This window comes from Lemur catta, chromosome 11, assembly GCF_020740605.2.
Source record: "Lemur catta isolate mLemCat1 chromosome 11, mLemCat1.pri, whole genome shotgun sequence".
In the NCBI taxonomy this organism is placed as follows: Eukaryota; Metazoa; Chordata; class Mammalia; order Primates; family Lemuridae; genus Lemur; species Lemur catta.
The window spans coordinates 38,659,333-38,675,058 of record NC_059138.1 but is presented as its reverse complement, the minus strand read 5'-3'; the positions used below and the strand labels follow the sequence as shown (position 1 = coordinate 38,675,058).

The 15,726-nt window shown below is 41.3% G+C and overlaps 1 protein-coding gene across 8 annotated transcripts in view; it reads right to left on the bottom strand.

Moving 5' to 3' along the window:
* The window catches only part of SRPK2 (SRSF protein kinase 2), a 210,698-nt gene that overhangs the window by 19,391 nt on the left and 175,581 nt on the right, over window positions 1-15,726 (bottom strand). For all 8 annotated transcript variants that reach the window (XM_045564638.1, XM_045564630.1, XM_045564632.1 and 5 more), the window contains 4 exons: window positions 10,377-10,542; window positions 9,233-9,258; window positions 7,832-8,078; window positions 6,768-7,250 (listed from right to left, as the gene is read on the bottom strand). In XM_045564638.1, coding sequence (XP_045420594.1) covers window positions 6,768-7,250; window positions 7,832-8,078; window positions 9,233-9,258; window positions 10,377-10,542 — 922 coding nt within the window. The remainder of the gene's footprint in view (window positions 1-6,767; window positions 7,251-7,831; window positions 8,079-9,232; window positions 9,259-10,376; window positions 10,543-15,726) is intronic.

The following is a 15,726-nucleotide window of genomic DNA, read 5'->3' as shown; positions in this document are numbered from 1 at the left end:
ATGCCAGGAGAATTCTGGCCAGTATCTCAGCCCTTGAGACCTGTTCCTCGGGCTTGTGGCTCAACCTGGGCCAGCCAGGCACAGATGTTCCCTTCTTGATACCTTCCACATGCCTGCTTCCTCTGTATACAGATGGTGATCTTTACGGTGGGGCCTGGCCAAAGGCTGGGATGAGCTCAGGAAAAGAAACACAGGAACTCAGAAAATGATGAGAAAGAAAGCAGCACAGAACACAAAAGGAGGGAAAATGTATACACTGATGGATGGCGGCTGAGAACAGAGCTCCACGATAAACGTACAATGTTGACCAGTAGACAGACAGACAACACTAGAAATGACTAGATGAATCCCTGATGTCACTTCATCAAGGAGAATCAGCACGTTAGAAAATGGAATTTGAGGTTTGAAGAATCTAGATTCAAATCTAAGTTTCACCACCTATAAGTTGTAAGACTGCCAAATGACAAACTTTTTGAGGCTCAGTTTTTAGGAAAAGAGGAAGAGGAAGAGACCACTCCCCTTGCTGCCAAAGAAACAAGAAACAATCCAAACACAGGAGAGTCAGGACAGCATCTGGCTGACCGGCTAGATCCAGGGGCTTCGCTCTGCTGTGAGCGCTGAACCACCCTCTAGGGGCTGAGGCTGCTGTAACTGGCCAGTGAGGGACCAGAGGGCAGGCAGAGGCGGAAACCCAAGGGAGCGTCCCACCTCCACACACTTCAGACAGTAGTTCTAATGAGAGAAGAGAATGAAGCCACATTAGTCGTACTGTGGTCCTCCTAAACCACCGCAAGATTTGATTTCTTTTTCCTTTCTGAGCACCGGTAACTGTGAGTTGGCTGTTATCTGAGGGTACTCAAGTGAAAGGAGGTGATCTGTAATCTGCCACCCACTCTCAGTTGTTGTTTTTAAACACACCTCCCAGGAGCTGCATAATTCAATTAAGCTAGAAGAAATACACTCTCAAAGACATATCACCACACATCTAAATACAGTTCATTGTATTTTTAATATCCCTCATTTATACTAAACAAAATCTCGTTGGTGATATACTGCTATCCTCCTGGGTCAGATTTGTAAACAGTTACCCAGCTTACATACAGTGTGTTCCAAACCATACTAGGTAATTCATCTTGATAATTGTATAAGAACACAACAGGAGGTAAAAGAGATTCTGCTTTTCTGACTTTTTTCTCCTAGTACTAGGGAACCTGACAGCACCCGTCCACAAACACCCATTTAAACACACACACTTGTGCCTGCTGCATCCGCATAATCACTGCAATTCTGCTCTGCACCTCCTCTGATTAGATCACCCCTGTTGTGACCGGCCACAGCTTTTCCTTCTCATGGATACTGGTGACACAAAGGCCAAGTTGTAGCTGTCCTTCCAAAATGAAAAGCCCGCAATTTCGCTCTGCTTATTATACCAAGAAGCGAATAAGCGGGAAGATTTCATTTTAGGAAGGGCTGGGGCCCTTAATTCACTTTCTGATAACCCGGTCTCTGGGTGACACTGTGGTCTTCCGTTCCACGTGAAGCTCTCCTAGAAACTAGTAAGACAACAGACAGCAACGTGTGAAGAGACAGCTGCCGTCACGTATGCACAAGGCACTGTGCTACGCACACACCAACTTCACATTATAAAACGTCTGTACAAGCAAGGCATGAATATCCTCTCCATATGGAGGAGGTTCAGCACTAGGCCCAAGGAAACAGGAGCAGAACTAGGAGATTTAATGCTAACACCTGACCCATTCATTCAACAAATAATTACTGAGTCCCTTCTATGTGCCAAGATGATACCATCTATGTGCCAAGCACTGTCTTGGTACTGGGAACACAGCATGAAGAAACATGCCCCAAATTTGGAAACTCATGTACTAGCTGGAAACATGGACAATAAAGTAAATGCACAGTAATTCATACACCATCTGAGAGCAGATGACATCAGAGAGCCACCAGGGAACAGACTGGAGAGCTCCCTGACTTCAATGAGGGATGCCTGGGGCATAGCTCTGTGAGAAAAACAGTGGAGATCCTCTTTTAAGGGGGAAAGGGAAGATGATGGGACATGCTTTTGAGAGATTTCTCTGGACTGCTGGAGCGAGAACAGACTGAGGAGCACCAGCCAAAGTGAGATGAACGTGGAGGCTGCATTACAGCAGCAGGCATGGACTGAAGGTGACCTGGATCACCACCAGGCGACATGAAAGGATTCCAGATATATTCCGCAAGTAAAACCAAACAAGACCACCCTGCTCTAGGGCCTCTGTCCTTCAGATGTGATGAGCCAAGATCAGTGCTATGGCTCTATAACCTAATAATCTCAGAGGAACCCTGCCTCCTCTTCTCAATCTTCAATGGCTGCCAAATTACTCCAGGAAAAAAGTCTACATTCTTTAACCTGGCATTCAAGTTCTTCTTCAGTCTTCTCAGTCTGGCCCCAAGCCACCTTCTACTATTCCCTAATGTGTACACTCTGCTCTAGTGACAAGGACCTACATAAACTCTCAAGAAAGATTGTTTCTCTAGCCTCATGTCCCTGTGGTACCAGGTGGCCAACTGCAAGCCCCGAGGCCACACGCCTGCCACACAGGAAACAAAAACACACCTCCCACAGGGGAAGCTGCCCCTGGTTACCAAATGACCAAGGTAGAAACCAAAACTGAGTGCCTCCAAGAAAAGACTAGATAAGTAGATCCTGTCCCTGGTTATCCCTAGAATTTAATAACACTGAAAAGGCCTGTTTGGTAAGAGGCTGCGATTGATAAAAAATAAAACAGAACACAACAAAAAAAAATCTCACCTCCTATTTCCACTTAATGTAACAGGTACTAGGGATGGTATGTATGTTGGAGAGAGTAAAGTTTTGATTAGAAAAAGGTAGGAGAAAGGGAAGAGTAGAAGAATATAACCAAATATTACTCATTTGTTTGTTATTCAATAAATATTTACCTTAGCACTGAGTTAGATGCTGAGGATATAAAGATAAGAACATGCTGCACTCTCAAAGAGTTTACATTCCCGTCAGGAGAAAGATACTGAAAAGGAGCAATGAGCAGGCAATTAAGGAAGGTATGACCGGGAGGAAGAGAGGGGAAAGAGAGCTGTGGCCTGTGGAGGACACAGGAAGCCCTTGCCAGGAGGCAAGACATCCTGTCCTATCGTGTCCTGGACCAGGAAGAAGAAAAAAGGGAACTGTAGGATAACTGAGGACATTTGACTATACAATAAATAATAGATGTGTTATGAAATTATTAATATTCTTACAGATGACGGGACGGTATTATTATGATAGAGAATGCCTTAATTCATCTCTCAGGAGATGAACGCTTACATATGTAGGAATGAAGTGTCCTAATATCTGTAGCATACACTGTGTGTATAAAATAAATACATACAATTTGGCAAAATGTTAACGTTGAGTCTGTACAGAGGATATATAGTTGTTCACTGTACTATTCTTCAAAAGAAAAAAAATATAGAGATGTTCTTGGTTCTAACACTTGCTCTCCCTGTGCCTCCACGGGCGGTGCTGGCTATGCAGGGAGACTGCGATCGATCGTGGGAGCTGTGAAAAACTGCAGGCAGAAGAACAGACTGGTTTGATTAGCATATTTCAAAAACATCCTAACAGCTATGTGGAAGAGCAGTCTGAAAGGCAGGTGGGGATGAAAGCTGGAGACAACACGAAGCCAAGAGGCCAGCACAGAGCCTCTGTAACAGGTGAGGTGAGCAGTGACAGTGCTCGCTTTCGGGCTAGGCAAGGAGGACCCCTACCTCGGAGGTATGACTGACAGAACATGGTGACCCAATGGATGAGAGAGAAGAAAGAGGGCGGACACACGATGACCAGGTGACTCACAGGAGCGACACGAGATGGTGGTAACAAGTGTAGGCAATGCAGCATGTCTAGCAGGTGGGCAGGGAAAGTGGTGCTCTGGTTCGGAAGTGTCAAGTTTGAGGTTCCCTAGTGACACACAGATAGAGCTGTCATGGGAACAGGTGGATAAGTGGACCTCGAGACAGGAGAACTGAGCAGGAGATTCCTCTGCCAGCAATGTGCTTTCCTTGGATTCGGGACTTGCTTCCTCATATCCTTCAGGTCTCTGATCAAATGATACCTTGTCACTGTCTCGATGGGATCTAAAGCAGCCCCTGCCACGCTACATTGTCCTCGCCAGGCTTAGCAGGAGGCAGCTCTCGTTGGCTACCTACCCTCGCGGGAACGTAAGCTCCATGAGGGCAAGAGCACTGCAGCTTTGTTGACTGCTATGTCCTCAGTCTTCACAACAGGGCCTAGCACACTGCTGGAACTTGACAGTTGCAGAGTGAACGTGGATTTGGCCGTCAATGCCACACTAAGGAGCAGATATCACGGGCAGGCTCAGCTCCGTCAGGGAAGACCCGTGTGAAGAGTCTGAGAAGTGGGCTGAGAACAGAGATCAGGGAGACCCCAACATTTAAGACGCCTGAAGACTAAGGAACTGCCCAGAGGAGGACAGGACAGAGCAGAGCCAGCAACACTGAGGGAGGACAAAGGCTGAGGTGGCAGGGTCAGCAGAGTGGGACCCACGTGTGAGCCAGAGCCTCCTAAGAGGTGACACACTGGGACCGCAGCACAGGCTCACACCTATCGAGAGATGTGGACAGTCTCTGCCTAAGTACCTAATGATTCTTTACACCCAAGGAACATGCTCCTAGTTTAATCACCTGTCTCCAGTGGAATTTTACACTGTACCTAAATTAGAAATTGTCCTCTCTTCACCCATTGTAATTAACCTCAACCTGAGGTTCCCCTACTTTTCTTTGTCATGTGGGAATTTTTTTCTCTTTCTAGATGTAAACCTGTACCCACCTACTCCTGCCCCCTTCCCACTGTGAATCATGATGTGGCAGACAGAGCAGGACCAGAAACCAGGAGGCCTGGGCTCGGGATCTATGAGTTATAAACCAAGTGACTGTGCTAAATAAGCCTTTCTACTTGCTGGGACCTGGGATATTGACAACACAATAACAGAAGTAGCAACTGTGCTCCCTGCAGGGTTTGTGATGACCAAGGCAACCTACAGTCACTGAGAATCTTTTTGTTACTATATATTCCGTGTTATTATTTATCTACCTATACCATTTACTTGTTTTGTTTGATTCCATACTAATAACATTTTCTTTGATAGAGGAATAAATTGAGGCTCAGGGAGGTTAAGAAACCAAAGTCCCATAACTATTAAGTTTTGAGCTGAGATTTAATCTGATATATAGTCGTCCCTCGTTATCCACAGGGGGACTGGTTTGCAGACCTCCCAAGGATACCAAAATCCACAGATGCTCAAGTCCCTGGTAGAAAATGGCATCATGTTTGCATATAACCTATGCACATCCTCCTGTATACTTTAAATCAGCTTGAGATTGTTTATAATACCTAATATAATGTAAATGCTATATAAATAAATAGTTCTTATACTATATTGTTTAGGGGAAAATGACAAGGGAAACAAGTCTGTACATGTTCAATACAGACAAAGGAGTTCTTTTCCCCCTGAATATTTTTGACCCGAAGTTGGTTGCAGCCATAGATGTGAAACCCGTGGATTAGGAGAGCTGACTGTATTTGAAGCTACTGTCCCAAGCTGCTACTCACAAAATAAATATGAATAAAAATGAATTTAAAAGGTAATTTGTAAATCACTTTCTGTATCTTTACCTATCTGTAAGTTAGGTAAATACTGAGCTACAATAGCAATAACAAACCTGGAGAAGGTATATTTCACTATTGCTCTTTCCTAGAAATGAACCTACATTCCATGTGAAACCATTTTATAAGCACCTTCAAACCCTCCCTAGCCAGGGTAAAGGAGAGCAGGAGTTGACCATGTCCAGCCAAGTCAAGAAAACACATTCTTAGGATGCTGAGTTATGGCCAGTTGTGGAACCAAACAGCTCTCACATCAGGATGCAGTCGGCATCTTGCTGGAAGGAAAGGGGCTGCAGGAATGGCTGGGGCTGGGCTGTCTGCAGGGCTGGCTCAGTAATTACTCTTCCTGTGTTAAACAGTCTTGTCAGTAGAGGGAGCAGAGGAGGTTTCTGAGCTTTTCCACTGCGGGCCAGAATGGAAACCAACTGTAACACCCAGTTTTCACTTGCTAAAGTCACTTGGCATTCACTCCCAAAATAAGTCAGGGCCTTCTTAGGTGGACAAGAACACAAGATTCAACCTACAATCTGTCATTACATTTTAATCCATGGCACTTTCCTTAAAATTACAGTCCTTGGCCAGTTATCAATGGCAAGGTCCTATAATCAGGAACAACTGTCAGAAGAAAATACAACACTTCTTTCTCAATAGAGCCAAATAGAAGGCATATTTTATCTTAAATAGAAAAACAAACAAATACTAAACATAACTCTATCAGATGGGAGGATACAAATTATAAACTAAACTACACATTCTAGAAAGCTACAAGGTGTACACACTGCTAGAGCTGGAAGATTTTTGCAAAGGTTTTAATGTCACAGACTAAATATAGAAAGAATGAGGAAAGCTCAGAAATGAGATCTGATATGCAGAGAGAAAGAGAAAGCCTAGTGGCACAGAACATATTTTTCAATATCACTTGTTCACGGGTATAAAAATAATAAAATGAAAATGATCAGTGCACACATACATAGCTTTGCTACCTCCATCCAATTCCTTTCATGGCATTTGTCAATGGCATGACCCTGGAACCACTGAAAGCAGACAGTTGATGGGAAGCAACACTTACTTTTTGGCAAATCCCCAGTACTGGAGGCTGACACCGTCCTGCTTCTGTCGTGGGACGGACTGCTTTCCTCTTGCTCAGTGAGCGGTGATCCCTCAGAAAGCACAGAGCCGCAGGCCACAGGTTCTAAGGACCCAGAGAACAACGAAGTGGAAAACTCTGGAAACTGTGACTCAGGAATTTTATGTCGTCCATTTGGCAATTCACCGTTGAATTGTTCATAAGAGCTGCTATATGTGTAATCACTTTCTGCATTTGGCTCATCAAGGTTATATTCCTCGGGATTTGGGCAGTCGTCTTCATCATCCTCTTCATCATCCAGCTGTTGTTCCAGTAAGAATGGGCCATTCTCAATATGGCCGTTGGTTTTGGGTGATTCTATCCATGCAGGGTCTATGTTCGCAAGTTCCTGTTCAACATCATCTTCATCTTTCTCAATATTTTCTTTCTCAGTGTCTTCTTTCTCTTCCTGGTCTTCAGCTTCACCTTAAAAAGTTGATGGGTTAAGAATTAGAACTTGTTACTCTCCTTAATACAGCAGCACTTAATTCCTTCAACAAGACATATTTTGATTGTGCTTAATTTATTTACCACAGAGTAAACACCTCTTGGCTTTTGGGACAAAACCTTTAGGTTTTCCACATCTCATTTTTCATTTATTTAATAACTGGCCTCCTCATGAGAAAAGTTAGCTTTGGGGGAAAATAACTATTTATAAATAAAGTTGCATTTTTATTTCTACCCTCTCCTCTGCAATCTTAAGAAAACGGTTTGTGGTACAACAGAGTTACGTAAAAGGTTAATTACAAAATAAAGGAAGGACCATCATTAGCATGATAGAGATGTGGTGCATTTCTCAGACATTCTGCATTTTTTAAAAAACTATTTTGAAATGTTAACATATTTCTGGCATATGGCTCACAATGTGCCAGGCTGTATCCCATATTCCCAAATAGGGAGTTGGAGAGAATCACCCTCGACAGCTGAAGTGGCAGCACAAAGCCAGTCCCTGTGGTGACCTGGCAGGCCCCCGTCAACGGAGCTCCTGGGCCCCTGACTACACTGACCGTTGTCCTTCGTAGTCTCTGCCTCGGCCGCCTCCTCTAATCCCGCTGTTTTTAGTTTCACCTCTGGGCAGTATTCACCATCCTGCTCATTGGAAGGTAGAGCTGAGGTGATGTTTTCTTCTATTATTTTCCTTTCAGCTTCTCGCTCCAATTCTTCTATCTCCTGCAGGCGTTTTTCCAATAACTCAGCCTGCCTCTTCTGTTTCTTTTTCAGTTTTTTCTTTTTGTTCTTAGATATTTTTCCTATCTATAATATGTTAAGAAAACACCACAGGTCAGTTTGCTTCTTTTTAAAGCACCACATAATAGTAGTTCTGGACAGCATGGTAAATACCAATAAACTCTGTTTTTTCATTTCACCTTCAACTAAAATCACAAGTCCAGACATGAGATCCACCTTGTGGTTAGAGTTATAGTAAAAATAAAAAAAAAAAGGAAATTGGTGCTGGCTAATATCATACGCTGGGTCTACCACCAGGTCCTGCCCTCAGAGGGATATAGCTTAAATCCAGTAAGTCTTCACCAGTTCTGAGAAAACTGGATATTCTCCTCTTACAAGTTATTTGCTGCTGCCTACATACAAAGTAACATCATCTCATCTCCTCCTTGCCAAAAAAGAAACCCTGCCAATGCAGGTATATTTCACTGTTGGTCGACTGCACTGTGTGTGGTCTCTCATATTGAGCTGTTATCAACAGCCAAGACAACGTGAACTCTACGAAATGAGCACGTGAAGTAAAGGGGAAAGAAGAAAAAGCCACAGTTCTTGTCTGCCTCCAGTCATGGCCATCTAACTTGGAAAGTACTGCCAATGAGAGCTGCCAATCTGTCAAATGATCAGTAAACTCAAGTGCCTTAGGCCAAGGCCGAACTATGGGAGATGACTCAGGCTCCCTCAGCAGGCCAGGAAGCCTAATTATTGCAGTTCCCCCTTGTTCTGGAACTTCCGTTCCAAACTGGAGTTGTCTCATTGGATGGAGGGTTTTGACAGGACCATAAAATAGATCACTCTTTCATATTTAACAACTGGCTGGAAAAAAATTAGAACAGCTTCAGAAAAACAGGTAACTTAGAAGCCAATCAGAAATAATGTAAAGTGGTTTTAGAATAATTATACTTCAAACCCTTTCTGTATCGCCTCACATTTCACCAGACTTGGCTAACAGCATTCCAGAAAATACATAAGATCAATCGATCTTGGACCAGTTTTAACTGTTCCGACTCTGTAAAAATCACTTCAACTTAATAAAACAGTAAGTCTTAAATATTTGAGGATGCACAGCATTTATAAACATGTCTCCCTTTTAAATTAATATATATTAGAACATTTTTTATAATCTGAAAAGCTCAACAGTAGTCCCTTTTGACATGGTGAATATAAGTATACGTGTAAGTACTTACAGGTTTTTGTTGTGGAGCCGTACTCACTAAAACAAAATAAAACAAAATGAGTATTTAGAGGAAAAGAGACACATATCTTTATGCAGGTAATTCGAATTGTAAAATGAAATAATTACTGTCTTTTAAAGGCTACCTGACTTCAAAAACTGTTAATAATCAGAACTTCTTAATCATAGGGATCTAGAGAAACTTTATCCAACTCAAACAAATGACTCACTCTTAAAAGGCATAACAGAAGTTGATCATACTGAACCATTTCTCTTATTAATCCAAAATGAAACATCAATACATCTCAAAAAGTTAATCCCAAAGCATTAGCTTATAACTTAAGAAAATGGAGACGGGTTCACAAATTCCCCATAGTTGCCAAACCAAATTCGTTTTAGACATAATAAAGTGAACAATTTGGATTAGATGTACATATAACTAAACTAAACCAAACACTGCAGCAAGTATGCAGTAAGTAGTCTAGAAATCACGTGATTAGACCCTACCAGCACCAAAAGCTTGACCTAAACAACACGCTGATGATAGTAAAATGAGATGCGGTGAGGTCCCAGGAGCCTCAGCCCTTTGCCTGTACCTTGCCAGACGACTCACAAGGCACAATGTGGAAGAGTATGAGAACACATCCACACTTCACAGCCACCATTAGAAACAAAGATATGCCAGTACTCCAGTCAGTTGGTCTTCTTCCCCACCCTTAGGTCTTCTGTAACCAGTTCCAAAACTACTAGTTAAACTCAGATTGATATAGCTAACTGGAGAGTAGGAATCATTCTGACAAAACTGAAGCTAGAAAAAAAATTCTGATGACTAAAGGTTGGTTACAAGAAACCGGTTAATACATTCTCCTCTGCAGAGAAGTTGTCAACACAAGAAAATGTTCAGATATAGATGAAGCAGCAGCTAAGAATTTAAATGACCTTTTAAGGGAGAACAAAGGTCAATAATTCAAATATTAAAATATAATTTAATCGGGGTACCTTCCTTCTCAAGAAAAGGGTGCAGATATTTCCAACAACAAAGCTCTCATAAAAAGTTCTCATATATACACATTTGACTCAGTTGCCTCCAATGTGCAACTCTGTAAACTCACAATGCTCCCAAACAGACCAAAACCAAGCTGGCTTAGCTGCCTCACCTGCAGACCCTGAAGGAGGAGGAGCACCTGCTTTCTGCCACTCAGTGGCCTCGGCTGCCATTCTTCTCACATATGCATCATCCACACACATCAAGATGTTTTCTGGCTTTATGTCAGTATGAATAATTTTGCACTTACTGTGTAGATAATCTAACCCTTGAAGGACCTGGACATAGTAAAATTGAGAGGAGCTATTAATATGTCATTGTTTAACTTTTATTTATTTGCATATCAGGTAATATAATCACATGGCACAAAATTCAATAGACACAAAAGAATATTTAATAAAACTCCCCCTTCCAGTCCTGCCCCCATAGGAATCCAGTTCTCCTTCCCACAAGCAACCCATGTGTATCATTCCAGAGATAATTCATGCTCATGGAAACCAATGTATCTATATACAGTTGGCCTTGAACAAGTGGTTTGAACTGTGTGGCTCCACTTACATGTGGGTTTTCTTCTGCCTCTGCCACCCCTGAGACAGCAAGATCACTCCCTTCTCTTCCTCATCCTACTCAGTGTGAAGATGATCAGGATGAAGACCTTTATGATGACCCATTTTCACTCAATGAATAGTAAATATATAGTTTTCCAGTAACATTTTCTTTTCTCTAGTTTACTTTATTGTAAGAATACAGTATATATAATAACTCGGTGGCCCATGTACAAGGAAAAAAAAAGAATACAGTATATAATACATATACAAAATATGTATTAATTGACTGTTTATGTTAGCAAGGCAGTAGGCTATGGTAGTTAAATTTTGGGGAAGTCAAGAGTTATATTTAAATTTTCAACTTCACAGGCGGTCACTGCCCTACCCCCCCACAATGCTCAAAGGTCAATTGTATGTACTTCTTCAATAACAGCTTTATTGAAAAAATAATTCACATACACAATTCAACCTTTTAAGTGTACAATTCAATGATTTTTGGATGCACAGCCATCACCACTATGTAATTTAGAACATTTTCATCACCCCAAAAAGAACTAACATGCTTATTAGCATTCACTCCCCATCTCTCTCCAACCCCTCCATTCCTAAGGAACCACTAATCTACTTGCTAATTCTGGATATTTTCTATAAATAGAATCAAATAAAAGTTTTTTTGTAACTGTCATAATGTTTTCAAATTTCATTTTTGTGTAGCATGTATCAGAACTTCATTTCTCTTTATTGCCAAATAATATTCTACTATATGGATATACAACATTTTGTTTATCCATTCACTTCATGGACATTTGGGTTGTTTCCATTTTGGGGCTATTATAAATAATACTGCTATGCAGGGTCATGTGTACCTTTTTGTATGAACATATGTTTTAATATGTCTTGGGTATATACCTAGGAGTGAGATTGTTAGGTCATATGGTAACTCTATATTTAGACTTTTGATGAACTGCCAAACTCTTTTCCTCAGTGGCTCCACCATTTTACATTCCTACAAGCAATGTATAAGGGTTCCAATCTCTTCATCCTGAACAACACTTATTATCTTTTTGATTTTAGCCACCCTAGTAGATATGAAATGGTATCTCATTGTGGTTTTGATCTACATTTCCCTGATGGCTAATAATATGCATACATTTTTAATATTGTAGGAAAAGGAGGATTTACTTTAAATAGAAAGAGAACAGCTCTAGTATCCAGACAACACTATAGCATTAGACTAAAGGAAAGTTTTGAGCCAAAACATTCAAACCCTTACCACATTAAAACACACTCCCCACCCCCCACCCCACTTATAAAGAGCCAGTGATCTAAGTGCAAGGCCAATGCTTTTCTTGAATTATTTCCACTGGAGAAGGATTTTTTCAATTCTTTCTATAAACAGAATTTCTAAGTATTTTTACTATACAGATAAGGTTCCCATACCTTAGAAATTCCAAATGCTCAACAAATAGCATCACCATTCAAACACTAAGTCATTTAGGCACCTTGTCCACAAGAGACAGGAAGTGTGAAAAGGACAAGCAGAAGATACATAATATCATTCAACAATGGAAAATTCCCAGGAAAAAACCAATGTTTCTGTTTACCTTGAATAGCTAGCTAACAACCTTCACGAATAACATCATAGTATTATGAAGAGAGAGGGAAGAGAGATTTTGGAAGGACAACGAAAACAGGAATACCTGGTCTCTTAATGGGACCCAAATGTTTTCAATCATTTAAAATAACTTTTCCTTAAAAAGTATTTTTACATAAATTCATTGAACAAGCATCAGCTGAGCTCCTATCACAGGCTGCACACTATCCCAGGTGTTTGATATAGAATAATACAGTTCCCTGTCTTCATGGTACTTAATAGTCCTCAAAGAGATTACTAATTCATGATGGGAAAAAGTGTGGGAGTGGGGGTGGGGGTGGGGATGGGGGTGAGAGGGAATTGCCAAAAAGAAGCCAAGATGAATCATGGGCACAGCAAATATGATTTAATGAGATACTGACAAGTTCCTAATAAGTACCAGTAAAATGGAAAAAATTAAGGTAAGGAAAGACTTGACTTTTTACTGTAGATTATTTACTGTTTTACATGATATCGCAATTAGAATATGTTTAAATTAGGTTTAAAATGTCAAAGGACCTACAGTAAGAAAGATACCACTATGCATTTCCATAAATAAGATTATACTCCTGAAGGGAATACAATCCAATGGGCCCCTATGTTATTTACTGATATTTATACATCTTCCTTGTGCACACTGAATAACATGTGTTATAATTGAACAACAAAAGAGATTCTGAGAAGTCCAAGAAATTAATGGATGGGCATACTGATGATATCCAGCCTAGAGAGATCAAAGAATAAGATCTTCGAGAAATTTTAAACAGTTTAAAATTTTTTCAGCTGAAATTGTATTTCAATTACCAAATACTAACTCAAAGTAAAAATCTCAGTATCTTCCTTTGCCAAAATATCTTTTGACCACCTTCTCATGTGCAAGAGTTGCCCATGACTTCCCCACGTTGGCTTCTTTCACAGTCCAAAGGTTGTTTTACTGTCTAGGAGGCTACGTAAGTAAGAGCTAACGTGCAGCAGCGTGCAAATGTGTTCACGTGAGTTCCCAAACACAATGATACACTCAAAACAAGCAGTAAGTGTTCTCAGTAAGAATTTAAGATTCCAGATTTTTTAAATGTTTGCTATTGCACTCAACTGGGTTAATTTTCCTTAAGAATCACTGGGAATAAAGTCTGACAATGAATACAAGGAAAAGACTTTACCATGGGGACAAATTAAGTTATTCAAGATAATGCAAATCATTACACGAAAGGAAACAGGGCAATGTTAAAACCTGACCTTGGGAATCAGACCCCTCTTAAATTGCTACTCAATCATTCATTGTGTTACCCCTGGGCAAGGTGCTAAAGCACTCTGAGCTTTCACTATAAAAGGCAGAAAACGTATCTGTTAGACACAAATACAGTAAGAATTCAGTAAGAATTAGAAATAATCTATGGAAAACTCACAAAAACAAGGCCTAGCACATAGGAAGCTCAAAATAGGTGAAATGAACTAAGAAGATCTGTATTGATATTGACTAGATACCTATGTCTTAAGTCTCTTTTAAACTTCTCTGGATCTCAGTTGTCACAAACTCTAATATGAAAGGGCTGTACTTGATAACTTGTATGGTACCCAGCAATGATTCCATAATTTCTTTTAATTTTGAACTACTATTTAAAATGGTTTTATTTTCAGAAACAGCATTACAACGCTGACAGGCGGTCTTACAACCATTGATGTAAAAGAACTGTGATGATGCGGGTGGCAGCAACGAAACAAGAATCACCCCCCAAGAACAGATATTCCCTTGGAAAATCTGACAAACAGCATTAAAAGGAAGCCATTGCTAATTTTTCCCTGTTACTTTCACTTGTCAAATCATAGTATGTCTCTCCTGTCTAAAAACCATACTCAGCATCAGCAGCAGGAGGCAGCAGAGACCCTGTGGCTACCAGGACAGCTGCAATCACTAACCACAGATGGGCCAGCAACAGGGCTGTCCATCACCCCACGCAGAGAAACCAGACCACACTCTTCAGGAACAGGTGCCAGGTTTTCTCCACGTGAAGTCAGACTGAGCGTTCAGGAGCAGTGCAGAAGTGAAAGTAGAGTCCAAGGCTGGCAGAGCTAGAGGCCTCCACTTCAGGTTCAGGAACTAACTAGCTGCGGACTCAGAGAAAGTCCCTTTCCTTCCACGAACCTCAAATTCATCTGTAAAATAAGGCACTTGGTCAAAATGGTCTCTAAGGACTGGCTCCTCTCCACCATGACTTGCTTGAAATAGGTCCTTAATTTTGCAGATAAAGGGAGGAATAAATCTAATGTGGACACTTCTCTAGAGAGCTGCTCTCTGGCCCTGCTCTGCCCAGAGTGAAGCTTTGCCCAGAATTCTAAACTGCAAAGAGAAATAGAAAGAGAGCAACTTTTTGAATTATGTTCTGATACTGGTGACAACACAGGGACTTTCTTCTTCCCACACCTGAACAAAGGACACAGGGCAGTGAGACTTTGCCTGCCTCTTAGTGTGCTGGTAACAGAAGCTAATGAAGTACCAAAGGAAACCCCGACAGGCGGCCAGATGGACTGGCAGAGGAGAGGAGGCTGGCCCCAAGCAGGAGTCCTTAATTTAGATATTAATTACTTGTGGGTGTGGAGGAAAACACCTACAGGGCTCTCCTCAAGCCTAGAAAACTTCCTACTAGGAAAACTAAAGCTCCCACTGGATTTCTCTTCCTCACTGAAACAGATATGAGGCGAATCCTACAAACTGCTTCTGAAAGGCGTGATGTTCCACTGAACCAGAGAGCATGGAAATACCTATTACAACAAGAGAGGACAAGAGCAAGAGATGTGCTCAGACAAAAAACTCCAGATGTCACCCTCATCCACGTTGGCCTGAAATATCCTCTGCTCCTGGTTCTTTCTAACTCTTAGCTGGTGAGAATTAATGAGAAAAGCCAGCAGCTGTCCTGACTGTCATCAGGAAGAAAGATAAGGCTGCGTGCCCAGCATTCAGGCTGCACAAAGCAGTGAATCAGGAAAGAGGCTCAGCTCCCTTGAAAGGGAGCCACCTTGCCATATTTCTGAGCAGAGGACCCAACACACCCTGAGGAGAATTCCAAGTTAACACAGAATCATATGCACTACCATGCTGAACAAATCAATAATATCAACATGTTTACCATTTTAAAATTAAAGCTTCTGGTCTAAAACTGAATACTGGTTCGATTATAACAAATTCACTGATAACCAGGACCCTCAAAGTCATTTAAATGACAAGCAAATAATACTAAGTGTAGACATAATCAGTCAATGACAACAGGCTATAGACAACCTGC